At 35.5% G+C, this 26,831-nt stretch overlaps 1 protein-coding gene across 2 annotated transcripts; it reads right to left on the bottom strand.

Moving 5' to 3' along the window:
* Positions 1-23,335: 23,335 nt before the first annotated feature.
* On the bottom strand, positions 23,336-26,203 carry LOC129246064 (uncharacterized). Of its 2 annotated transcripts, XM_054884587.1 has the most exons (4): positions 26,125-26,203; positions 25,973-26,062; positions 25,677-25,766; positions 23,336-25,613 (listed from the first exon to the last, which is right to left on the bottom strand). In XM_054884587.1, the coding sequence occupies exons 1-4, from the start codon at positions 26,130-26,132 to the stop codon at positions 23,681-23,683; spliced, it is 2,121 nt and encodes a 706-aa protein (XP_054740562.1). In that variant the 5' UTR covers positions 26,133-26,203; the 3' UTR covers positions 23,336-23,680. The 2 variants fall into 2 exon arrangements, with proteins under 2 accessions (XP_054740562.1, XP_054740561.1); XM_054884586.1 differs by having other exon boundaries at positions 23,336-25,766.
* Positions 26,204-26,831: the final 628 nt, after the last annotated feature.

The raw sequence follows: 26,831 nt of genomic DNA, 5'->3' as shown, positions 1-26,831 counted from the left end.
TTGACCACCATTGTCTACGTCTCTACGTCGGTAAGATGGATAGCCATCAATATTAGTGATAGTATCAGTTTCACATGGTTTTGGAAAACGCTTTGTACATTTTCCATTATCCATACATGGTGACATTATGTTTAGAGTACCACATGGACCATGGATCATATTAGTAGTAACAATGTCAAACAATTCTTGATCAATGTTCGGATCTGGAATTTCCGCTGAAATAATTTTGTCAATTTCTTCTGGGCGTATTTTATCCACCAACCAAATTAAAATATGCGCATGAGGTAAGCCTCGTTTTTGCCATTCAACCGAGTAAAGCCAACAACGTGTTTCACCAAATACCGAGTGATGAGTAATTAAATTCATCAAAGATTTTAATTTTTGTTTAAAAACACGTGCAGTGACATCATGACGGTGCATCGATGTTTGACCTGGCAACAGCAAATTTTTAATTTCATCCCAGTTTGGATTACACGTAAATGTAATAAAAAGATCTGGTCGGCCGTATGCACGTACGTAGGTCATGGCATCTTGAATGTATTCCTGCATATGGCGCGGACTACCAATGTATGATGACGGGAGAATATATGCGGTCCCGATATTGTTGATGTTATTCGTTGCATCTACGTTACCGATTACGGCGTCACGCAAATGAATGTACTCCTCAGCACGAAGTTTTGCTTGATTAAATTTTATGTATCGTAATCTCTCACTTTCGATTTTTACATACATATCGACAATGTATTGATGAAATACCTGTCTGCATCGGAGAATGTTATTGTCTTCATTAGCACGAATCATTAGTCGATATGCGTAAAAGTTCATAGCACTAACTTTCTTGTTCAGTTCTTCACCTGCAAATAAATATATTTATGAGATAAACAGAAATTATGGATTTAGAAAAAAAAAGAATTGTTAGATAATCTATGAATTGTACCTGTAGTTGGATTCCTTTGTTTAATATTGATATAATATCCATCTTCTCCTTCCCAAAATATCAATGGATACTGCAAAGCATCGTAAGAACGATGATTGTCTTGAATTATTTGCACCGTATCATCTCTGCGTTGTATGCGAATGTCTCGCCGTTCACATGGGTCACCAGCCATAACAACTGCAACTTCATTAATAGTTGGAACATTATATGTACCTGCGTGTTCGCCATAGGGCACTTTGTCTGCTTTAATGACAATGACGTACTTGTCGTTTTGCAGTCTGTTAGAAAGAGTCTTGAACAATCGTATCAATTGGTTATGATTTTGCAAAAACGTTTGTAAAATATCCACAATTTCTCGTTCTTCCATCTGCTCTATATGGTTGTAAACACAGCGTGTATGTGATTGTTGCTCCTCATCGCCCATAAAGTAAATTTGTAGAAATTTTGGATCGGCATCAGGCATTGGAAGCAATGAACTAATTTGGTGGTATACCTGACCTTGAATCTTGAATGTAGATTCAAAATTACAACCATCTTCATTATGGACGATTTTTGTTGCTCCAAATGATGTCATTTGAAAGCATGAATTAAATTTACGAATTTTCCGCAAAAACAATTTCGATTGAGATGTGGTTCCGGCTAAAAGTATTTTTAAAGGTTCTGCTGGTGGATTTAGCGATGGCAGTGAAATTTTTCCAGACGCACAACATAAACCAACCGATTCACCTTTGTACTTAAAAGCATGACAATATTTACACTCTTTGTCCATACTACCTATCGTGATTAGTGCATGTGACGAATAGTCTATTTTAGGATCATATTCAAACGCGAGACGACTAAGTGATGCTCGTGTCAATGTTCGATTTTCGAGCACTTGCCGATTTTGATGTTCTCTCTGTGCGTCGGTCAGTCGTTGACGTGCCTCTCGTTGTCTTAATGTATTAGCATGAAGACGTCGAACGCGTTGCTCTGAATTTTCATTTGCTCGTGAACATGCAACTTGATCTCTGGAATTTACATTATCCGTCAAGAGTTCTTCAACTGATCTATTTAATCGACGATCATGGACCAATTGCGCATTCCGAGTACGTCGACCAATATTTTTCGCTCTTCCACGAAGACGTGGCATTTTTCTGTAAAAGAAAAATACTATAAAATAATGCACAACGAATATAAAAATAATGTAAAAAATTCATTATGAAATTAATGAGCTACTATCTGCGTCATTAATTTCTGACTGTTTCGAAATTAAGTGAAAAATAAAAATCCATCTAAATACAATCTGTATCATTAAATGTAGATGAATAAAAAAAACTTCTTTAAAGAAATGAATATATAAGTAAAAAAGCATATAATAAAATATTCATTATTATAAAATCTATAGCGATGAAAAATCTGTCCACATAAAAATCCGTGTGAATCAAGAGGCAAATATTGAAAGTAAATTAATAAAAATCCGTTTAATCAAACAATTAAATAAAAGTATAATTTTATGGATAACACAAAGAAGCTCCATATGTTGTCTATGAAATTTAACTTTTATTGAATTTATTAATTTTATGGATTTTTATTTATTCACTTGTAAGGTTTGTCTCTTTATTTGCACGGATTTTTATTTGGACGAATTTTTAATCGACACAGATTCTAAATTTCTAATATTTCATTTTATGCTTTTTTACTCATATTCATAAATTTTTTCTATTTTTTTATTCATTTCTATCATTTTATTTTTCACTAAGTCTTCTAACAGTTAGAAATTAATGACGCGTATAAAACACAAATAAATTTATAGGTTAGAGTGGTAATTAATCAACGCACGTGTAAATTTCATAAACAAATTCATAAGAAATATACTCACTTCGATTCTGCACTAAAGTCGCAAAATGTATTGTTTCTTATGCACACTTCAAAACTTTTTTAACAATTAGTAACTGTTGATTTAATATTTGATTCAGCACGCTGTTTAAATAACGCAATTATAACAAAATATTTCTCTCAATTCGATCGCAGCGCCAACTGTCGGGACAGACTGAAATTGAAATAAAGTATTATTTAATATTTGACGCTGCGATGATAGCGCAGTCTATCGGATCCAATGTGAAACATTCCAAAATCAACAACTACTTAACACAAATAAATTTATAGGTTAGAGTGGTAATTAATCAACGCACGTGTAAATTTCATAAAAAAATTCATAAGAAATATACTCACTTCGATTCTGCACTAAAGTCGCAAAATGTATTGTTTTTTATGCACACTTCAAAACTTTTTTAACAATTAGTAACTGTTGATTTAATATTTGATTCAGCACGATGTTTAAATAACGCAATAATAACAAAATATTTCTCTCAATTCGATCGCAGCGCCAACTGTCGGGACAGACTGAAATTGAAATAAAGTATTATTTAATATTTAACGCTGCGATGATAGCGCAGTCTATCGGATCCAATGTGAAACATTCCAAAATTAACAACTACTTATTATTAAAAAATTATTTAAAAAAACATTTTCCAGGAGACCAAATTGTGAATCTAAACCATTCTCGAATCCCATTGAACACACACAAAAACTTTCATCAAAATCGGTTCAGTCGTTTAGGAGGAGTTCAGTGACAAACACACGAACATAAGAAATATATATATAAAGATATTACATGTACGAATACACAGTTATATATGTTATGTGTACAGTTACACGTTACAGTTATATGTTACAGTTATATGTCACAGTTATATGTATTATATGTAGCGATGGTGCCGATGATGCCTGAGCGGGCATTCAATTCAAACTGTCCTGTTTTGTCCGTTCTTATTTGGTAGGGTGACCGTGCGTTCCGTCGGTAGGGTCGCATTTTTCCGTATTCAGTACGACTGTCCGCTTCTCGTCTGCCTTACGTGTGGCCTTCCTACATTCGGCCGTCCTGACATGTCGTTCGCCTCGAACGATGGGTTCCAAGCTTTCATGTATTCGGCGACTGTTAGTGTATTGTTGGGTCCTTCATGGTCACCTACCTTCTCAACTGAGTATCTACCATGTGCAAAACGTTCTTTTACTTTGAGTTTCGGACCTGGGCCATACTGTGTTCTTTGAATCGCTACTAAGTCTCCTACATTGTATTCTGTTTCTGGTTTTCGTTTGGAATTGAAAGTCCTTTTATTCTCCTCTTGAATCTTTGAGATGTTGTCTAAAGCTTGTTTCCTTACATTTCCTCTCTCCTCGTCTAATTCGTTAATTAAGGATTCTTCTAATAATTCTCGAAGTTCGACGTCTTCCGATGTGCGCATATTTAACCCTGTTAAAATTTTAAAAGGGGTGACGTTGGTACTCCTAGGAGGTGAGTTATTTAGCATACGCTGCACTCTATCAACATGCTTGTACCAGTTTGCTGGGTTATTGTGGCAGAGTTTTGTGAGTAACGGTATGATAATACGATTTATTCTTTCGACCTGCCCATTTCCCCGTGGCACACCGGTTGCAATAAGTAAGTGCTGAATACCCTCTTTACTACAATAGTCACTGAAATGTTTACTTGTAAAAGCTGTTCCCCTGTCCGTCACTATTCTTTTGGGGTTACCAAATATCGATGATTGGTTTTGCAATCTTTCTACAACGGAAGTTGTGTCTGTACCCTTTGCGGGATACAACCAGACAAACTTACTAAAAGCATCCACTACTACCAGTAAGTGGTTGTATTTTTTATGAGTAAGTTCCATTGGACCTAGGTGATCTACATGGTAGGTTAAAAGTGGCTGGTCAGCTTTATTTATAGGGGAAAGTAAACCTTCCTTCTTACCCCTCTTCGACTCCCCAATAATGCATTCGACACAGTTCTTATAACTTTTGTTACTTTCGGACCTATTTGCGGTATATAAAAGAATTTTTCTACATAGTCTTGCGTCTTTTTAGTAGACCAATGGCCCTGATTATGTGCCATACGAATAATTTCATCTTCCATATCTTGTGGTACCACTACTAACTCTTTCACGGGGTTCTTATATAAAATACCGTTTTTTATATAAAAATCTTCGTACACACTCTTTTCTAAAACTTTTGACACTGCCTTGACCCATTCGTCATTTTGCTGTGCTTGGTTTAATCGAAAGCTTATAGAATCTTCCAACAACATGGATGCCATTCTGCTAAGAGCATCTACGTGTCTCATTTTTACCCCTGGTCTGTGTTCAATGACGTAGTCGAAGTCCTGAAGATACATGGCCCAACGAGCTACTCTTAAAGGAACTTCTTTTTTCTTCATTGTTAATGCGAACGCATTACAATCACTCACGATTCGGATCTTCTTACCAATTACGTAGATTCGCCACTTTTTCAACGCTTCTATAATTGCCAAAACCTCGAGCTCGTACGAGTGGTACTTTTGCTCTTCAGGTCTAGTTTTGCGACTGAAGTATTGTATGGGGTGGAAAAGTTGATCATCCACATCTTTTTGGAGGAGAACGCCCCCATAACCATACATGCTGGCATCTGTATGTATCTCCGTTTCAGCCTTAGGATTCTATAATTTCAAAACTGGAGCTTTAACTATTGCTAATTTAAGATCCTGAAAGGCTAGAACTTGCTCTTCATTTATTAGGAAATTCACATCCTTTCTAAGCAAATCAGTTAACGGCTTTGCAACTAACGCATATCCCTCTATAAATCGTCTGAAGTATGAAGTTAGGCCTAAAAATCTTTGAAGGGATTTTTTGTCGCGCGGGAGTGGAAAGGACTGAACAGCCTTCACTTTATCGTCTGATGGTTTGATACACCCTTCTTCAATAATGTATCCTAAAAAGTTAATTTTCCTCATTAAAAATTGACACTTTTGCCACTTTACCTTTAAACCAAAATTCTCTGCTCTCTTCAAGACAATTTTAAGCTTTTCTATTGCTTCATCTTCATCTTGCGCTGGAATAATTATATCGTCCATGTAAATTACGATAACCCCTACTTGAACCAAATCACGGAAAATTGCTGAAATATACCTGCAAAAGACTGCCGGGGAGTTAGAAATCCCAAATGGCACGAAGTTAAACTCATACTGGCCGCTATGAGTAATAAAAGATGTATATCGCTTTGAATCTGTTTCAACCGGTAAGTGGAAAAACCCGTTTGCTAAATCTAACGTTGAGAAAATCTCGGCATCTTGTAGCCTTTCCAAGACATCATCGATTAGTGGCATTGGGAAATTATCTCGCGTTATCTTTTCGTTAAGCTTTCGAAAATCACAACACAAACGCTTTGTGCCATCCTTCTTTGACACAAGAACCACCGGTGAGGCATACTCGGAATTACTCTGTTGAATTATACCCTCTTTCAACCATGTATCTACCTGTTCATCTATAATACGCTGATCGGAATACGAAACTCTGCGCGGAGTTTGGTAAACTGGCGTATCCTCGGATAAAATAATCTTCATTTGCACCGGGAATTGAGAGTTCTGCTTTGGGGCATATTGATTTATTAGATTCGTAACGGCGGCGCATTTGTCTGCAGACAGATGCGAAAGCCTCAAATCAGGAATACTTTGAAAAGTATTTAAATCACTTTGTAAGCAAAGAACGCTAAACTCACTGAAAATTGAATTACGATCTATATCCGTAACTGATATTTGGTGCGAATCGAAAGTTTTGGTTTTATCCCGTAGACTATTTTCCAAGCCTTTGGCCTTAAAAGTAGCGACACCTTCCGCAAATGTGATATCTGATTTCTTGAGGATATCGTTTCCTAGCACAGCTTCATAACGCAAATCGTTGCTTCTGGTAACATGAAAAGTTACACCTATTTCAAGATCATCTACACTGATTTCCCTTTCTATGCTGCCTATTGTGGTAAGTTCACTTTCTTTTATACCTACCAATCGTCGTTGCCCGCTACTTAATTGTGGATTCTTTAGCTTCTTGAAAACGTCGTACCTCAGTAAACTTAAATCCGATCCTGTATCAACCATTGCGTCGACCACAATATCATCAACCTTAATACGCTTAAAAATTAAGCCACTGACATGTATCCCAGGTCTGTTAAACATGGCATTAACCACCCCTTTCTCTTTTTTTTATTTGCTTATTTACATAAGCTTTGCACTCAAAACTTCGGTGCCCTTCTACACCGCATTTGAAACACTTATATTGTCTCTCTTTATTAACGCAATCTTTTGCCATATGTCCCGTTGATGAACATTTAAAACATTTTTTTGCATTTGCACTTTCCTGTAAAACTAAACCTTTCGACGTACTTTGTGCAGATTGGGACTTCCGCGATTGATACACCTTTTCATACACTTTTAAGTTTTCTTTTAGGTCTTTGATTGTTTGTGCCTGGTATAAAATAATTTTATTTTGTCTCGCGTCGGGAATCCCTTCATTGAAATACCCTATTATGCTAACCTCATCCATTTTAACTGGCTTTGCAATTTCCATCAGTGTATATAAGTATTCCCTAAATGACTCACTGTACTTTTTACGCCTATTTTGAAGCATGTGGTGGATTTCTAATAACGATAATTTTTTACCAAACTCATCTATTATGGCTGTTTTTAATGCATCCCAATCATTAACACCAGCTTGACTTCGCAAAAATAACTTGGCTGCTCCTTTCAAAAGTTGTTTGGCATATACGTATTTTTGAAGTTCGTTCCATCCCAATGTAATGGCGTTATCTTCAAACTCTCTTATCCACTCATGTACATCTAGCGTATCTGTTCCAGTAAACGATGGTAAACTGTCTTGTATGTCTTTCAAGGTAAAAGATGGTCTCGTCACTACGGTTTGCGGTACCGAATTTACGGCTTCTTGGTAAGCTGACTCACGTTCGCTTTCTTCGCCATCGCTTTCTAAAAGATTATAATGTCTAAGAAGTCTGTCCCTTAGTCCACTTTTATGTCCTTGTGTACTTAAGTCAACCCGTCTTAAGTTTTCTTTTAAAGATTCTACAGTCATAGTTAAGATCGTTTGAGCGTCCATTGTCTTACAAAAATTTTTGCAAAGTTTTTAAGTTAATTAATAATTAACAGTTGAACAATTTGTAGACGTTGTTGCGGTGTGAGTCTTTCCATGATGAAATGCCAAACGCTGTTCAACAAATCTACGATGACAGTTTGCCACAACTCGCGCGCGATCTGTAAAAAAAACGCAAATGAAAAAAACTCCTCTTAATTGATCACCCTATATATAACATTTGTCACAGAACGCTGATTTTCATAATACAGTTGAACAATTTGTAGACGTTGTTGCGGTGTGAGTCTTTCCATGATGAAATGCCAAACGCTGTTCAACAAATCCACGATGACAGTTTGCCACAACTCGCGCGCGATCTGTAAAAAAACGCAAATGAAAAAAACTCCTCTTAATTGATCACCCTATATATATATATAACATTTGTCACAGAACGCTGATTTTCATAATACAGTTGAACAATTTGTAGACGTTGTTGCGGTGTGAGTCTTTCCATGATGAAATGCCAAACGCTGTTCAACAAATCCACGATGACAGTTTGCCACAACTCGCGCGAATTATATTTTGTTGAAAGAACGAATTTTATTCACTAGATATCTTTAGATATCGTGAGTTTCTTTATTAGTTTTAGAACTTGGACTTCTGTCCGGTTACAATTGAATCTTAAGACTGAAAATATAATTTGCTTTGGCATATGCAAATGCCCATTTCGTTTTTTTCATAAATTGTTGATCGAGCAACGGGAGCGACGGCGACGCTTCCGTTGTTTATGCTTTTGAAATTTGATCTTGGTTCAAGTACCTCTGCATGATTATGCTGATCTCGTCGTTATCAACATTTCCATGCATAAGCTTATTTGTTTGTCCAGCTTTGGCTTTTTGTACAATTATGTTATTTGTTTGTGCGACTTTAATTGGTTGCATAACTCGCGCGATCTGTAAAAAAAACGCAAATGAAAAAAACTCCTCTTAATTGATCACCCGTTATATAACATATACACATGTGATCAAAAAAAGGTTATACTCGTTTATTATACATACTTTACCATAAGCAAAAATTAAACATTTTTAGCACAATTCTGCAATGCCAAAAAAAAAACCAAAATTGCACAAACCGCCATAAAAAGCTGCTCAAAAAAATAGGTACATTACTGCATTTATATTAAAAAAACTTTGAAATGGTATAAAAAAAACTTTTTGTTTTGTACAAAGTTAGTAACCAGTATATCCACCCTTTTGCGATATAACTTTTGATATCCTTCTTGGCATGCTCCTAATTAGGGATCTACACGTATCTTCACTGATTTCATACCAACATTTTTGGATTGCACTCCACAAAATCTTGCTTATTTGTAAAACTTTGTTTGCCCAACTTTTGTTTAAGATGTCCCCATAAGTTTTCAATTGGGTTTAAGTCCGGGGATTGGCTGGGCCAAGTTAGAAGGGGAACTTTGTTATCCTCGAAAAAAATTTTTAAAAGCTTGGAGGTATGTTTTGGGTCGTTGTCTTGTTGAAAGACCCAACGCAGTGGCATGTTTTCCTCCGCATATGGAAGCATTACTCTCTCCATTATTTTCCTGTACTCCAAAGCTGTCATTTTGTTTGTTGTCTGGAAAATTGGGCCAACCCCATACCATGAAAAGCAGCCCCATACATTTATGCACCCACCTCCATGCTTTACAGTCTTTTTGGTAAACCTGATATGGAATTCTTTGCCATTAGGACGTCTCACATGTTTCTGATAGTCGTTTCCAAACAGGTTTATCTTAGTTTCATCACTCCATAAAATATTTGTCCATTTCTTTTCACCTTCAGGACCGCACCTGTTTGAATGCGATTCAGCAAATTGTAAACGCATCTGTAAATTGTTTTTGCGCATAAGGGGAACTTTTTTGGCTAATCTTCCAGGAAGATTTGCTTTTTGTAAACGCCTTCTTACTGTCGGAGGACTTACAATGTTGCCGATTTCTGCAGAAATCACCTTTGAAGAGCAAAATGGATTCTTTTTTGCCATAGCTAATATGCGACGATCATCACAATCAGTTGTTTTCCGTGGTCTTCCACGGGTTTCTTTTGCCGGTTTTAACTTTAAGGCATTCTGTACAAAATTCAATGACCGGTTTATTGATTTCGCTATTTCTCGCAAAGATTTTCCATCCTTTCTAAGGTTCATTACCAATCGTCTCTTCTCAGATGTACAGTGACTTTTGCGACCCATGGCTGCATAAAAAATTGTTTTATTTTTGGTAAGTAAGCTTCTACACATAATACCCTTACCAATTCGAAGCAGAAAAAAATCAAAATCAAAATTTTATAACACAAATCTATACAACAAGACGAATGTACCTATTATTTTGATCAACTGGAATTGTGTTCAAATTAAACAACGTCATTAAAAATTTACAATTACGGCAAGTGACGCTTTGTTTTTATACTGAGCAGAGTTGTCAGACATAACACCGCAAGTATGGTTAACAACTACTTCACAGAGATGTTAAAGTTGAACAAAATACTACTTTTAAATATATCGTTTCTAGTGTACTTATTATTTTGATCACATGTATATATATATATATATATATATATATATATATATATGTACACGTCTATTTTCCTCGGCCCCAATATTTGGAATATCTGGCATTCCGTCGACCACGACTGACCCCTAGCGTTTCCAAAGCGAGATTCTCCCTCTCTGTCAAATCCTCTTGCAACCGGGGCCTCCACCTGTCACTAGTCGATCAGCCTTTGACTTCCTAGCTCTACTTCGAACTTGGTTTTTCCAATGGTTTAGCGACTGTAAAATAAATATTTTATTAAACAATTTGCTCTGCGATCTCCTTCCACAACTCCTCAATTCTTTTTGGGCACGTTGGATCGTTTTTGTGGAGCTTGATCTCCGGATGGCTCCTAACAAAAGTAAGACAGCAATCTAATTGCTCCTTGCTTGTTCGCTTTGTTTTGCACTGTATATCTGTAAAAAAATAATGCTTATTTTAAAAGAAATCAGGAAATTTCTTTTATTTTACAACTTACCCAGCTCGTTCATTTCAACAGAATGTATATAGAGATGCAATTCAACATTTATCGATTACTAATTTTGTTTGTTTATAAAACAGAAATTAAAAACGTTATTTGGCACGAGCTTAGTAATATTCATATTCTTTTGATGAAGAATTTCGCTTGATAAATGACTTTAAAAAGATTGGGGTACAATTTTCCCAAAATCACTTTCCCAAAAAAATTTTTTCCCAAATTTTTTTTCCCCAAAAAATAATTTTCCCAATGCCATTTTTCCCAAACTAAAAATTTCCCAATAAATTTTCCCATAAAATATTTTTTCCCAAATTTTTTTTTCCCAAAAAATAATTTTCCCAATGCCATTTTTCCCAAACTAAAAATTTCCCAATAAATTTTCCCATAAAATATTTTTCCCAAAATATCGTTCGTCTGTAAAATATCGCATATACATTTGCAATGAATGGGCGAGTACATTTTTTATTATTTGAATCAAGATTTCAGTTTATTTCTGAATTTGTATGTATACAATCACATGCGAATATAGTATCCTAGAGTTTTCAAGTATGTGACAATATCATTGTTATCAACATATTCGTGATATTTCGAAACAATGTTAAATATTCTCTGTTCATGTTTCAACCTCTTGGAATCTTTATTTTTCTTAACTTGCTGTCCTGATTGCAATTGTCGCATCATTATTTCTGTGTCCGATTGCTCTTTCTGCAACTCGGAAAGAAAAATGTAGAAGCTGGGGTGATCTTTCCCTATAACAACTTGAAGCCTGTTGTGCCATCCTTCGGATATATTATTCGTTCTCGCAGTTTGTTGAATGACTGCATCATATTGACACCACAAATCTGGAGCATAGCGAGGATGCACCTGTTTACGTCGGCCTTTTGCAGGTTTTCCTCGGACGTACGTAGCGTCAAAGTATTTTGAAATTGGTCGCATTTCCTCCGGTATTTCATTTTTTAAGGTTTCGAATTCTCGGGCGATGTTTTGATGTGGGACGAAAGAAAGGGCACATATCATATGAGTGGCTACTTTGACCGATCGATCTTCAGGATCGCAATACATTTTCTGAAGTCCTTCACTTTGGATATGGCGGTACATGTTTTGACAGAGGTGGAAAAAACAGCAGCGTGCCTTGTCTTCGCCCATTACGATTTTTACAGCATTGATGATAGCCAACTCAAAATCTGTCATCACTTTAATCGGAAGAGATATATCGATACCTAGACGTTCTGCCTCTTGCAAAACAACCGAGAATACTTTTTCGTATACTTTCTGCTCTTTGTTTTCTAATAATGCGTAGACAAAAGGTAAACCAATAGTTTGTGGTTTTCCTCTTGAATCCGGTTGTGTAACTGCTCCGAGAATTGCGAAAACTTGGAAAAATATACTTGGCGCAGTTTTAAATGTTCCGTCGGCAAACCACAATATGCTCCTGAATAATTGCCTTAAATTTTCAGGCGTCGCGAACACGAGTATTCTCCCAAATTCTGAGTCTTCGTCATTTTCATAGGAGTCGTAAATTAGAAATTTATCTCCATTCAATGAATTTTGATAAAAGCCTGGAATATCCTGCAATTCTCTCAGCGTTCGCGGGTTCGAGGGAAAATCTTTTAATCTTTCACGACTAAGACTTTTTCGGGAATTAATTCTGTTTGGCATTTCCGCTAATACCGCTAAAAGAGAGAGTTATCATATTTTGTAATTATGAATCGAATGCAATTTCGTTTTTTTGTTTTTACCTGGTGAAACGTTTCGCAATTCAGTTCGTAATATTTGAGCTGGAGGAGCTTCAGGAGCTTCAGGATTTTCTGTAGCTTTACGTTTGATCCTATTCATGACTCTTAACGCTTCGACTTCTTCGGGGTTTGGTGCATGAAGGATGTGTTTCGATTCATCAAGTCCCTTCAGAACTCTGATATTGTGTGGTCCTCCGTATGTTGTCACTCTAGCATTACACTCAGGTTTTCTTCGGCAATTCCAATACGCAGTTTCTCCTATTCTACCTGAGTGTTTGTAGTACAAATATCCGTTAATGTGCAAAAAAAATGATTTTTTGCATTCAATTAATTCCGCCATAATTAGAAATTTTGACTTTAGGCAGCAAATTTTGGCTCATGAAATTTTGACACGTAAAGAATGACGTGAAAAAACTTGTTTATATGAGTGAAGTTGGATACATTCGTTACCTTGTCTTTTTATCCGAATTGAAAAATGTATATTGAAAAACTTTTTCGAATCTTTTTCGATTACTTAAGTATAAGATTTTTGATTATTATATACACTCATATTGTCGGAATCGTCGAAAAATGTCAAATAGTAGAATAATAAAAATTAATTTCAGTAGTATTTGTTCGGAAAAGCTATCTATTGGAAAAAAGTTATTTTGGGAAAACATGCATTCGGGAAAAAACAATAAAGCGGGAAAAAATATTTTTGGGGAAAAAAATATTGGGAAATTTTTTTTTTGGGAAAAAAAATTTTGGGAACAAATTTTTTTGGGAAATTTATTTTGGGAAATTTATTTTGGGAAAAATGACCCCCCACCCTTTAAAAAACTCCATTACATATGGAATCGTTAAGTGAATTTTTGCTCAACTTTTTGACTATCTCTAGTCGATACGTGCCATCAGCTGACTGTCTCTATTTATTTTCACTATGATATTTGGTGAAATTCTTGTGACTTTCCCTTACTGAATAGCAAAATCGTCTCAAGTCACAAAAAGAGTCACTAATTTATAATCTCAATTTTAGTGACTTGCGATGAGATTCGCTTACAGAATCCGGGCATAAGTTCGAGCTGATATGCTCATATGCCTGTGGAAGATCTTTGGGTTCCTTCATTCCTAGAAGCCTAGGGAGGTCACCCTTAAGGCCTCGTATAAATGTATCCAACGCCTTATGGGGGGAAGTACCTTTAGAGGGCCGTAAAAAACCAGTTTTTCGTGATTTATTTTTGGGAAAATGAAAACAGTGCACATGAAATTAATATGATATATAATATATTTAGGGCAATGCTCCAAGAAGAAAAAAGCGTATTTAACATTATTATAAATAAGCAATTAATTGAGTTATGGCGGTTCACGTAAATCGTGTCGCCGCTGACATCGAATTCGGCGAAAGCGATCCTGACCGCAACTTTCATCTGAAATCATAAAATCAAACATTATTTTACTCAGGAGGGTTTTTTATCCTAGATAGACTACAATCTCTAGCAAATTCGAAGATTAACCATTAAAATGAGGCTTCAAAAAAAACTTTTGGTTTTTTTTGCAAAAATTTTCAAACATTTTTGTGTTAAAAAGTATCTAAAAATTATTTTTTCTTTTCGTCCGTAGTCTACCTAGAGTAGCTTTTTATGCCCTTTAAAATGAAACCTTGATGAAGAAATTGGTTCAATACTTTTTCTGTAATCACTTACGCCAATTTGAAAAACATGGTTTCGAGAAAACGCCGTTTAAAGTTCGCGGTCAAGGAAAAAGAAACTTACCGAAGTTGGACGCTTATCAGCACCACCAGGCTCATAGAGCAAACCCTCAGCTTCCTCAAAATATTCGTTTTCGGCGAGTTGTGCCTCCCTACGAGCACTGCGGGCCTCCTTCGTGCAGTCGCTGTGACGTCGGTCTGCGCGCGCCAGTCTAACGTCGTCCATCTGATCGGCGAACATCTTGCACTGATGCCCAATGATGCAGTCCAGAGATCCCATTAGCCTCAAAATCGAACTGTAGCCTTCATTAAACAATCCGGCAGCGATGTACGCGGCAATGTCAATAATTTTTTTCCCGGAATTGAGATGTTTTGGAGTCATGCGCCACACCGTGAATGACTCGTTCGCGTTCTGTGTATTCCCGCCCAAGCACCTATTGAGGAGATCATTCGTTGAGAGAGCGTCATAAATGAGACGAATGCTGGTCTCAACATCGGGTGGAATAAGACGCGGCGAGTGCTTGTAGGACTTCAACTGCGGGGCAGTTTCCATGTCTGGGCTTTTTGTCTGTCGAACAATAGTGATCCAGTGTCGACATTATAGCCTTTCTCATGTTCTCCACAGAATTTGCATTTCTCCTTATTGCCAGGCCGTAATAAATTGTTAATTTTTTGATTACACCATCTGTCAACCTGCCCCTTGCCACCGAGTTTGTTCGTCTTTTTAATATTTCGCAGTCGCGTGCCCATTCTTTTTTGGACATGGCCCACACACTCGCTTTTTGTTACCGGAAAGTCGTCACCATACGGATTGCTTTTCAAGATGTTCGCGAAAGTCTTGGAGTCTCCGTCGCCGATATAATTTAAATACTTTACCCCGTGTATTTCTTCCGACCTTTCGAACATGTCAATGATGGCATCCACCTCCATCTTTCCTGCTGAACCTTCGTGATTTTTCGTACATAATTCTTCGTGTTGTTCATACCAGTCTTCATATTCTTCGGAGCCCACGCCACAGTGCTCCTAAAGCAAGGGCAGGGTTTTTGAAAATGGATCCAAGATTTTCCAACGTAGATTTTTCGTATATGACCTCTAGATTTCAAATTTTCAAACCCCGAAATCGTACCTGATCCTACTTTAAAGATAAATGTATGTATTACTTATGTATGTACTTAAATGTAAACCACTTTCAGCGTAACCCAGGACCAACGACGGGGACGTAGTGGTAACCTGGTCCCATTTTGTTTTTTAAATTTTTTTTGGTTGATTTTTTGTTTTTTTATATTTTTTTTTTGGTTTTTTTTTGATTTTTTTAAATGTTATTATTAAATAAAAACTTGAGCGATAACGATACTCCTTGGAATCAAAATTTTGATTATGCATTAAGTGATGAAAATTCTACAACTGCTGTAAAAAGCTTCTCTAAGTATAACTCATCTTCGATTGTATTTATTTTATATCTCTCCCAAGTTTGCGAGAATTCACGGTGGAGTGACTCTCCACTTTGCTCGGACCAATATCCTAGACCATCATTGTGTTTTATGAATTGAAGACATTCCATAATGTGGGTTTTTAAGACATGAATTTTTAAGGTTACTGAGATGTCTTCAATTTCATGTAAAGCAATCAAAGCTTTGTTTAACTTATCCAAATGAACGTTTAGTTCTGGTCCTACTTTTCCAGATGTAAAACTACAATCGACAACTTTATTCATTATTACAAAAGCATTGGTAAAAGGTATGATTTTTAAATATCCCACAGTTTCATAAATCTCAGGATCATTTAGTTTGTGAGCTTCTTTTAAAAGTTTCCTACATGCATTGCCTTCGAAACAATCTCCGTGGTAGTTTTTGGAAATAAGTTTTAATTTTTTTGGCCATATCAAAGCTTTATCTTTTCCCAAAAGGGGTACTAAACCTTTCCAAAACAGATGGTTTACGAAGCCCATTAGCACGTGTAATTCAGGAATTACGCATTTTTCTAACACAGTGATGTCATCACTTTCGGTAAATAGAGGGAGGTTAATAGTGCTATGAAACTCTTTGCTGTTTTTCTTATTTCCACCAGCAAGATTGAACTGTTCATAATCGTTTCTTAAATCTCCGTATGATTTCAGTTTGATAACATTGCTTTCAAAATTATCTGCATTGGAACTACATTGATTGTAAAGCACATCTTCCTGTCCAGATGTCTTGTTTTCTTTCAAGTCGTTAAGTGAAACAAAACAATAAGGACAAGGAAACATTGCAGATGCCGTCTGTTGGCCATTTATGATAAGCATCAATTTAAAATCCGAAACGAACTTGAAGGGAATGTTATTTATTTTAGTGATGTCAAATAAAAGTTTTACGTTTTCATACGTTTCCTTTATCTTAGGTACAATGCATAGTAGTATAACTCGTTTCACGCTCATCAATTTTGCTTTCTTACTTGCGCTACCTCCCTCAGAATAAAGACTTCTCTGATTTTTATCATGAATTGTTAAATCATCATAATTAAAATCATCACCATCAGAATTTTCTTGAAATATTGATAAAGAAATTTTAAAAAATCCGCGGCCCCCGTCAGCCATTGCTTTAACACAAACATTCCCTTCAAGTTTTCTTTCCATAATTACTGCATCAAAAAGTTCTTCCGCATTTGCGTAAACTACTGGTCTTTCTTCTTTTTTTGCATCATCACAATCAAAAAAGTATTTATCTTTTTTATATATATCTTGTAAAAGTTTCGATTTTTCTGACATGTGCTTCTTATAGTCAACGGGTACTGACTTTCTTCCAACATTTGATCTTAAAAAGTTAGCAATGCTTTTCATTTTATTACTGGATAAGCCAAGGTTTACTCGCAAATTATCCAAACGCTCTTCACTGAACGTAATGTCCTTTTTTTCATTAGGATTAACAACAACTCTCATTTTAGAACCCTTCGTACTCAACTCAATTTTCTTATTCTTAATGTGTCGATTTATATCGTCTTCAGAATCAATTTTGGTTCTAATAATAGTTGACGCAACGATTTCTTGCTTGACATCAGGAAGTTTTTCTATTATTTTTAAAGCATTGCCTTGAATATTATTACATGAATGTTTTTTGCCTTTACCAATTTCTTGTAAACATTTTTTACATATTTGTATATTAGTTTTTTCCTTTTTTTGGCTGTCTTTCTTTGCAAGTTTGTCAATATTTGAGGATCCATAAAGACCATTAGTTGTATCAATCTTAGTTTCGAAATTTCGTTTACAACCCTTACCCTTTACTAATTACTTTCTCATGACCTTTATATCTGCCTGTTAAACATACATAACAATTACAACTGTCCATAGATGTGCGAGTACTTTTAGGTAAAACCAAACTATTGTAATCTGGCATGTCTGGAAAAGGTCTTGTAAAAATGTTGTTACTTGCATCAAAAAGTGTGTGGTAGCAAGTTCTGCATATGCTAAGGGGGTATTTTTCGTTATTTAAATCATAATCTTTGTTTATAAATTTCTTTATCAATGTTTCATACTTTTCGTTTATAAGAAATTTATTCGGCTTTTTTTTGCCAAAAGAAATTTTTGTACCGCAAGGTCCGCAGACTTTACGTCTATTTTCATCGTGAGAACAAGCTTTCGTATTGTCCATTGCACCATTCTAAACAAGTCAAACACTACTTGAAAATATCTGCAAAGCCTTTTTTATTCGTAATTTAACAAAAATTATTTCAGTTTTTTAGTGTTGAATAGGACCAAAATGTTTGTGTCAAAGGTGATTTATATTAGGATTGTGAATTTATTTTAAATTACAGGTATTTGTGTTGTTGAGATGATGGCTGCTAGACTACAAGTAACTTTTTAGATATTGTGAAATGTACAAATAAACGTCTAGCCTGGCAAGGCCTACTAGATCTTTATCTGGCGTAGACATGAATCTATGCACATTTAAACTGAAAATAAGTAATGTAAATCTTTCAACTAGATTTACCACAGGTAAACTTACTCTATCTTTAAAATAGGATCAGGTACGATTTCGGGGTTTGAAAATTTGAAATCTAGAGGTCATATACGAATACTCTACGTTGGAAAATCTTGGATCCATTTTCAAAAACCCTGCCCTTGCTTTAGGAGCACTGTGCACGCAGTACAAGCTTGGCAATAGGAGCTTCTTACCACCATATCGACAACTTTCGCGGTATAATGCCCAATGAGCGTTGTTACGCCATAGAGAGACGTGAACCCCCGCTTCTTCCAGGAACCATCGCCAGACACTTTCAAATGAGTTTCGTGGATTCCGTTTTCAACATTCTTCTTTCTCTCCTGCTGGACTGCTTCCTTCGTGGTTCTCTCGAAAGCCGCTTGTGCTGCATTGTGAATGTGTTGCACCACTCTATTGTACGTGGTATTCGATAACCCCTTGCAAAAATCCATCAGGCCACAAAAAATGTTGATTCCTTGTCGACCTATGCCCAGTAGTCGAAAAACGAAGACAATTCTCCTATTGATTTCATAGCCCGTATTTAGAGTTGGCCCCGAATTTATTTCTCTCCGACCACATGAACATGAAACAACAATCTTAAAACCCAAACATCTTTGTCCACATTCCGCGAATTTCACTTCTTTTTTACAATTTGCGCAGATAAGAATGTCCGAGAGCGCGCCAAAAACTGTCAAAAATTCGATTATTCTGTACGTGTGAAGCACATTCACAATCACAGATTCTGCACTTGAACTTGTAATTTTTTTTCGAGCAGAACTTGCATTCGGATCGTCCTTAACGTTTTTCGTAAATCGATTTCCATAAAATTTACGTTTTCTCGAAATCGAACTACGTGTCGCGGAGTCTTTTTTGCCTTTGGGATACATCTTTACTCGCCAAGAGTCGAGGCAACACTGAAACTAGCCCGAGAAACTGACGAAAAAGATGCGTGAAGAAGAAAGGGACGGGAGAAGAGTATTTTAAGAATGTAAGTTTAGTGTAAAGAATGCGCGTAATCCGGAATACCGTGTTGTTTTATTTTCTTATTCACTAAATTCTTGGAAAATAAAACAACACGGTATTCCGGATTACGCGCGCAACGGGGATCCTTGACGCCAGGCGCGCTCGGTCGGCTCGGCGCGCTCCACTTTCAAGTGGCATATCTTCCATAATTTTCAAGATCGGCTTTTGAAATTTTGCAATAATATTCTTAGAGCATATACCTATCGGTTAAGACAATAAAAAAAAATCGATTTTTTGAAACGTCTAAAGGTACTTCCCCCCTTAACTTATATTAACATTTGCAATTTGCTTCAACAACTGATCGAATGTATCGCAAAACAAATGATGAAAAAACTTACCGAGAAATTCCAAAACACAGTAAATGGAGAGACGCGTCGAATGCGTGTAAATATGACCAATGCTAGCTGAAAAGTGCGATCGCATCGAGAACACTTGTAGAAACTTCACATCGAATGTAAATGAATAATGCCGAAAGGTAACAATGTGTCACAACTCCCTGTGTCTCACAACTCCCCATTTTCCCCTACAACTTTGCGCAAAAAAAGACCTATACCTTTAAAAACAGAACAGTTTAAAATATCAAATAACAACAAATTTGGAAAGGCACCTTTTGGGACCTTTTACCAGAAATAGAGTTTTCTAAAAATATTGACTACTTTACAAAAAAAAATTAAGAAAAATACCAAACATATATTAAAATATTTACGTACCTTGCTGAATATTTGCCATAATAAACGAGTCAAACTATAAAATATCGAAACGTTCAGAACGAACTACCATACAATAATAAATGTTGATCAAATCTAAAAAAAAAAACAAAATAGGATTTTATTTAGGTAGACTTTATCATAATTTTACTGATAAGGAAACAAAAAATAAAAATAAACTTAAGCTGATTTTATTTGAGCAATATAATGAAGATTTTCTTTCCCTTTTAGTTTTTCTAAAATATTGCTTTTAATTTTTTGATTTTTGTCTATTGTTTAAATCACTGTGCGACGGCAGTGCCAGCATCCGACACCTTCTGCTGCTTTTGAAAATGCAGTTTTTGAAAATGCGCGATCGATAGAATTTGGTACTTGGCTCTGCACGCGCTGCAACGTCAGCGGTTTTGTTTGTAGATTTATGTATTGTGTTATGCTAACATACATACTTATATGTATGTGCATAACTAAATGCGCATAAAAACATCAGAGCGTTTCTAAAAAAATATTTGGTTTTTCCTCGTAACGATTCCTGTGTTTAGACGCCTTAATATTAATATTAGGGTGGCCCGCATCGCACTTTTCAATTTCCCATATAAATTGTATGGAGAAATATGATTTCACATTTTCTATGTCCGCATCGTATTATACGATAACGGATCGAAATAATGGTTTTCTCTCAAACGATAAATATGGAGCCTTAAAATCTTCTTTTGCTTAATCTACAGATTTGGAAGTTATTCAAGGCCAATAATAGGATAGAATTATATACTCAGGCCCGTGCACAGAAAATTTCCGAGGGGGTGGTTTAAACTCAAGTTACGTAATCAATGAAAAAAGAAAAAAAAAATTTTGGAGTACAGAAATTTTATTGTCAAAAGTAATAATTAGCTACATTTAGGTATGTAATAAATCAACTCTTCAAGGTACTGAAAAAAACTCTTTCAAAATTATTTGCGGATCGATTTTGACATCGCGATGTACAGTTATAGAAATGAAAATTTACTCACCAAGTAATTTTGTAATCGCGATGTCAGTTGATTAATCAACTATCAAACTAAACTTGGCATCGCCAATATCCGCGCGCAAATCCTCGCAAAAGTGTGGCGCTAGAACGTTCTTTATAATGTTTACACACTTTGTCCGTCGTAATTTAAGATCAGCTGTCTCCGGTTTGGCACAAAACTTGCGAACGCACAACTGTGACAAATGGTCAACCTGTGAAGTAGCAGTGTGCTCTGCAACAAAAAGGCACAACACAACCTCCTGCTCAATGGTTTTGGGTACTGGGTCCACCTCGAAGGAAATTTTGTTTCTCTGCCCAAAACTCTTACCATTGGAAACATGTTTTGCTGTTGTTGCATGTTTTTGCAAATGACACAGTTTGGCCTTTATTGTGCACTTGCAATAAAACAGAACACTTCAGTAGGATCTGTGGTCACTTTTCTCACCCAGTCTTTGAATTCTGGCTTTGTAAGCCATGCGTCTCGGCATTTTTGATTATATATTTCTTTCGGCATAACGATGCTTTGCTGACGCTTGCAAAATGATATTAGCTTTTTGAGTGATCGCTATCGATAAAGATATCGATGCAACACACTTTGCCAAATGGTGTTGGAAAATTTCTCTCAAAAAAAGTATCGCAACCAACAAATATGCAACCAACTCCGATATTGTTCACTTTTATTTTAATTGTAATTTTTGAAAATAGCTAAATTAGTAGCTAATAGCTGATTTAAAATTTTTGTAGCAATCGGCCTTTAAAAGTGGCCAAATCTAGCTACAAAGTAGCTGATTCGGCAACACTGATAGTCACAGCGGCAATAACCAAAAGTGACTTGACCGATGCTGACGGCCAGCCATCGCCGTACAAACGTACATATATGTATGTATGTATGTATCACACACATGTATGTTTGTCGACTCGAACACCATGCCAGTACCGCTGTGTTAACTGCTCCCCCTCTTAAGCTCGGAACGTCCCTGATCCGACAGATTTAATTTAAAATATATATTAATTCAATTTGTTTTATATATGTACGTATGTACTTACAATTTTGTAAGGAGTTTTTTTCTTTGTTTTGTTTTTTTATAGAAATTTGATTTGAATATTTAGGTAATGCGAATTCATATGTGGGTATGTTTACTATCATTATTTTCCTTACTAATATATTTATAAGTTTCTGTATAGTTTGTTTGATACTGCTGATACAATATATATGTATTTGTTTTAAGCAAGTTATTGCTTCGTGAGATTCTTATTTTATACAAAAATGTTTCTGTTAATATCTATAATAAACGATTGTTTACGTAAAAGTTGGAATTATTAACGAATCTTAGTATACATAGATTTATATCAAACGATTGTTTACACAAAAATTGCTTAGAGCTAAATATGGATAAATCTCTATAGACTATCCTTTCAATATACCTTAATGTTTATCTAACGGCGATAATAGCATAGTTGCCCAATTTACGATCTCCTGGCAGCGCTGTACTTTATTCTTGCTTGTTCGCTGGAAACGATGTGCTAAGTTAAATGAAACACTTAATTTTCATTTTTATTCTCACTTTATTCACACTTCACTTCACTTACACTTACACTGTGACTTACACTGTCTAATTATCCTAAAAACTAACCGCGCTTAAGTGCTTTTTTAGTGACGACTCTTTCGGCTGTATCATGCGCACGATTCGTTTCGGCAAAATGCGAAACGTCGGCATACAGAAAAAGTACTTAAGCAAGGTGTGGGATAGTCACAGCGGCAATAACCAAAAGTGACTTGACCGATGCTGACGGCCAGCCATCGCCGTACAAACGTACATATATGTATGTATGTATCACACACATGCATGTTTGTCGACTCGAACACCATGCCAGCAGTGTTGCCAGAACATTTTCAGAAATAAAGCTAGATGGATAAAAAAAAAAGCTAAAAAAAGCTAAAAAAAAATCGAAAAAAGGCTAAAAAAAAAGCTAAAAGTACAACGCCATTTTTACGTTTTATTCGTTATTTTCATTGTAAAAAAAACAATACTTAGCATAACTATTTTACACATGTAGTGAAACATTAAATTTAATTTGTACTTCAATTTCATAAAAGTATATATTGTATATACACTGATGCTTTGCATCATATAAATATAAAGCTACGAAACATTGCAATTTGTATTTCATAAAATTTTTCATAAAAAACAATCTTAGCATAACTATTTTACACATGTAGTGAAACATTAAATTTAATTTGTACTTCAATTTCATAAAAGTATATATTGTATATACACTGATGCTTTGCATCATATATGTAAATATAAAGCTACGAAACATTGCAATTTGTACTTCATAAAATTATTTCCACTTCCAGTTAACAAAATAAAAAATGCGCCTTTTACTAACTGCCCAACCTAATATAAACGCACGAACATAAACGACGTTTTTTGCTCTAACCGATATAAACACAAGTTTTCTTGATAAAAATATGTGTGTATATGTCAAACCCTGGTGTCACGCAGAACCAAAATTGGAAATCAAATTAGGTTTTTACGCACGCAAATTAATTTATGTTACTTTCATACAACTTGTATGTACATGAGACAATTTTTGACAAAAAGTTACCGCAATGCGTTTATATTAGATTGGGCTGTAAAAGTCTTATTATATTTCTATGTCAAAATTTTCTTCATCATCCGAGGAATAAGAATAAATACTGGAATTGTTCATGAGACTAATGAGATCTTTTGTTATGACAAAGTCATGACAGCACTTCTTTTCTTTTTTTAGTCCATACCTTATACATAAAATTGCATTTAACATTGTAGTACTAGTCCTATTTCGCACCTTAGTTTTTACATTATTCATCGTACTAAAAATACGCTCAACCTCCGCATTGCTCAGCGGCAGAACCAAAAATTCAAAAACAAAATTAGAAAGACTGGCAAAAGGATTTTCCCCGAACGCATTCTTATACTCCCGAACCTGTGTCCAAAATGCAACTGTGGAATCTATGCCTTCCCATTCGATTAGATGCAATTTCTTCCATTGCATTTCTATGTTACTTATCTCGTCAGATGTATATCTACATTTTTCTTGTTTGAAACTATCAAATATGTTTGTTTTTACAGCGCTCAGTGCTTTTTCCATAGAAAAGAAATTAATATTTTTCAAAGTGTCGATATTACTTGGCAAACGTTGGCGTAATTGCTCTATTAGTTTAATAAGAAAACTACGGCAGTTATCTCGTATATTTTTTTCTGTATCTATATCATTAATGTTTGTTTTCATAAACTCCTCAAAGGAGTAATGGAAACAAGGAAGAGGAATTAATAACGGCAACAACGGAGAAGACAATGGGTCAAAAGTTTCTGAGGAGTAAGTAACAAGTGAGCAAAGATTTGAAAGTAGATACTTTAAGTCACTGAACATCTTGAGGGGGTCTACAGAATTGCTTTCAAAAAGCTTATTCACCATTTGAACTTCTTTTAATATAGGGCCAAGGAACATTAAATAAGCTAAATTTTCGTCAGAGAACAGATTTGCCAACAGCTTCGCTTTATGACAGCATTCCACTGTTGCAGCAATACCAAAGTGCGTTTTCAATTCCAACCATTGACTGGTTACTCTTTTAACGGCAACTTCGATAGACAGCCATCTAGTAGAGCAGGCTCTAACCATTTGTAAAGGTTCTAGCCCATCATTTATGGCAGCATACAACATGGAATAGCTATTTTGTCTACTTGCGGATTTAGAAAACCAGTTATATGTTTCTGATATCAAAAATTCAATTTTATTGGGAAGTAATTTCGAAGCAGACGAAACAGCCAATTGGATCGAATGGCAAACACATGGAACTAAAACAATATTAGGTTGATGTTGCTTTAATAAAGAAATCACGCCTCGGTTTCTGCCTACCATAACACTAGCATTATCTGTTCCTAAGCCCCTTAAGTTTTTAATATCTAACCCAAACTCACTCAATGTTTTTAAGATTGAATCTACTAATCCTTTTGCCGTGCAATCCTCGATAACTGATAGTGTAAGAAATGTATTAACAATTGATTTGCTGGTAGCGCTATAATATCTTATCACTATTCCGAGGTACTTTTTAACGCTTATATCTGTCGATTCATCAATAATTAAGCTGTATGGATTGCTACCGATATCAGAAAGTAACCGATTTTTAAAATATGGACATAGCACATTTCGAATTAAAGCACTACATTTTGATCGAGCCAGTTTTATTCCTGTAGCTATTGAACTGTCGTGAAACGAGTTTCTTTGAATCGTAGATAAATGATCTACGGAACAGATAGCTGTGTGTGAAGCGACGTAAAGTGCGTTAGCTAATTCGGCTCGCTTTGTATCATAAATAATACCAACAGCTTTAAAAGAAATTGTTGCCTGCTTTCCTCTTAAAAATGGACCTGCTGTTGCTTTGTGTTTTTTCGTATTTGCATGCGCTATCAAAGTGCATAATTTTGGTGTCAATTTACAGCCGCAAAACTTACACAATATTTTGTCATCATATTCAGATATCCAATCTTTAAACCTTTTATCGCTGAACCAAGCTTTTCTCACTTGTTGGGTATATCTGCGCCACAAAAAAACGTCATTTAATAAAAAAAACAATAAAAGCGGCATGTGAATATAATACCTTTTGGTCTTTCTGCGCGGTGATTCCTCATCCGAATAGCTGCACGAACTTTCACTCTCGGATGTTTGTAAATCAATTCTTTGGGAACACCTGTTTAATACACAACTATTTATTTCACAATAGTTACTTCAGGGCTGCATGTTAACGTTAAATTTATCAATAAACGAAAATAAATTAGATTTTCGTTGCTTTTATTGATAATATTTACGTTAAACGGCAAACTCTTAGAATTTTCTTGAAAGTATGCAATACATTTGTGCATACAAACATACATAGGTATGTATGTACGCACTTACCTTTTAGTATTTTTCGGTTCAACTTCATTCAAATTGTCCTCTTCACTCGAAGATGTCTCAATTGGAGCCGGCACAGCTTTTTTAAAATATCTAATAGGTATAATAACATAAATTTAACAATTTTTACCTTTAAATGCACAATTTTAACTTACCTTTCCATATTTCTGCAAATTTTACTCGATGCAACAACGCGGCGCGAATCGTTAGGAATGTTCGAAAATTATTTTGCATTTATACATGGAAATGTTGGCGGTGAAAAGAACAGTGCAATAATCGATTGTTCGTGCTGCCATTCAGTGTTAAGCGGACACACACTATACATACTTTGTGGAGACTAGATTAACAATTTTTATACTATCGAATTTTATTAATCTTAGAAAAAAGCTAAAAAAAATTCGAAAAAAGGCTAAAAAAAAGTTAGAAGCTAAATTACATTTTTTCCGGCTAAACGAAAACAAAAAAAGCTAAATCTAGCTTGAAAAAAGCTAAAATGGCAACACTGCATGCCAGTACCGCTGTGTTAACTTGTACATTGCATTCTTTGGTGAATCACTCAGGTGTTTTTTCAACCGCTCATCAGTTTTGGCTCGATATCTTAAGAGAGCTCTAAAGTTTCCATCATTCGTCAACGGTTCGTCTTCAGAAATTCTTCCCGCATCATTGGAACCTCTGAGAGCAAGTCCTTGTCGGCTACACAGGATAACTGTTTCAATGATTGGAATCATGCGTAGTTTGCTTTCATTCAAAAAGTCTAATTTTTGTTTCGACAGTTGCAAATCTTTATCCATTTTTCTTCGATTTCTAATTTCGAGGACCATTGCAACAGACATTTTTTATGGTATTCTAATGAAATGTGTCT

Source organism: Anastrepha obliqua, chromosome 4, assembly GCF_027943255.1.
Source record: "Anastrepha obliqua isolate idAnaObli1 chromosome 4, idAnaObli1_1.0, whole genome shotgun sequence".
NCBI lineage: Eukaryota > Metazoa > Arthropoda > Insecta > Diptera > Tephritidae > Anastrepha > Anastrepha obliqua.
The sequence above is the reverse complement of the archived record's forward strand: the minus strand, read 5'-3'. Positions and strand labels throughout refer to the sequence as shown.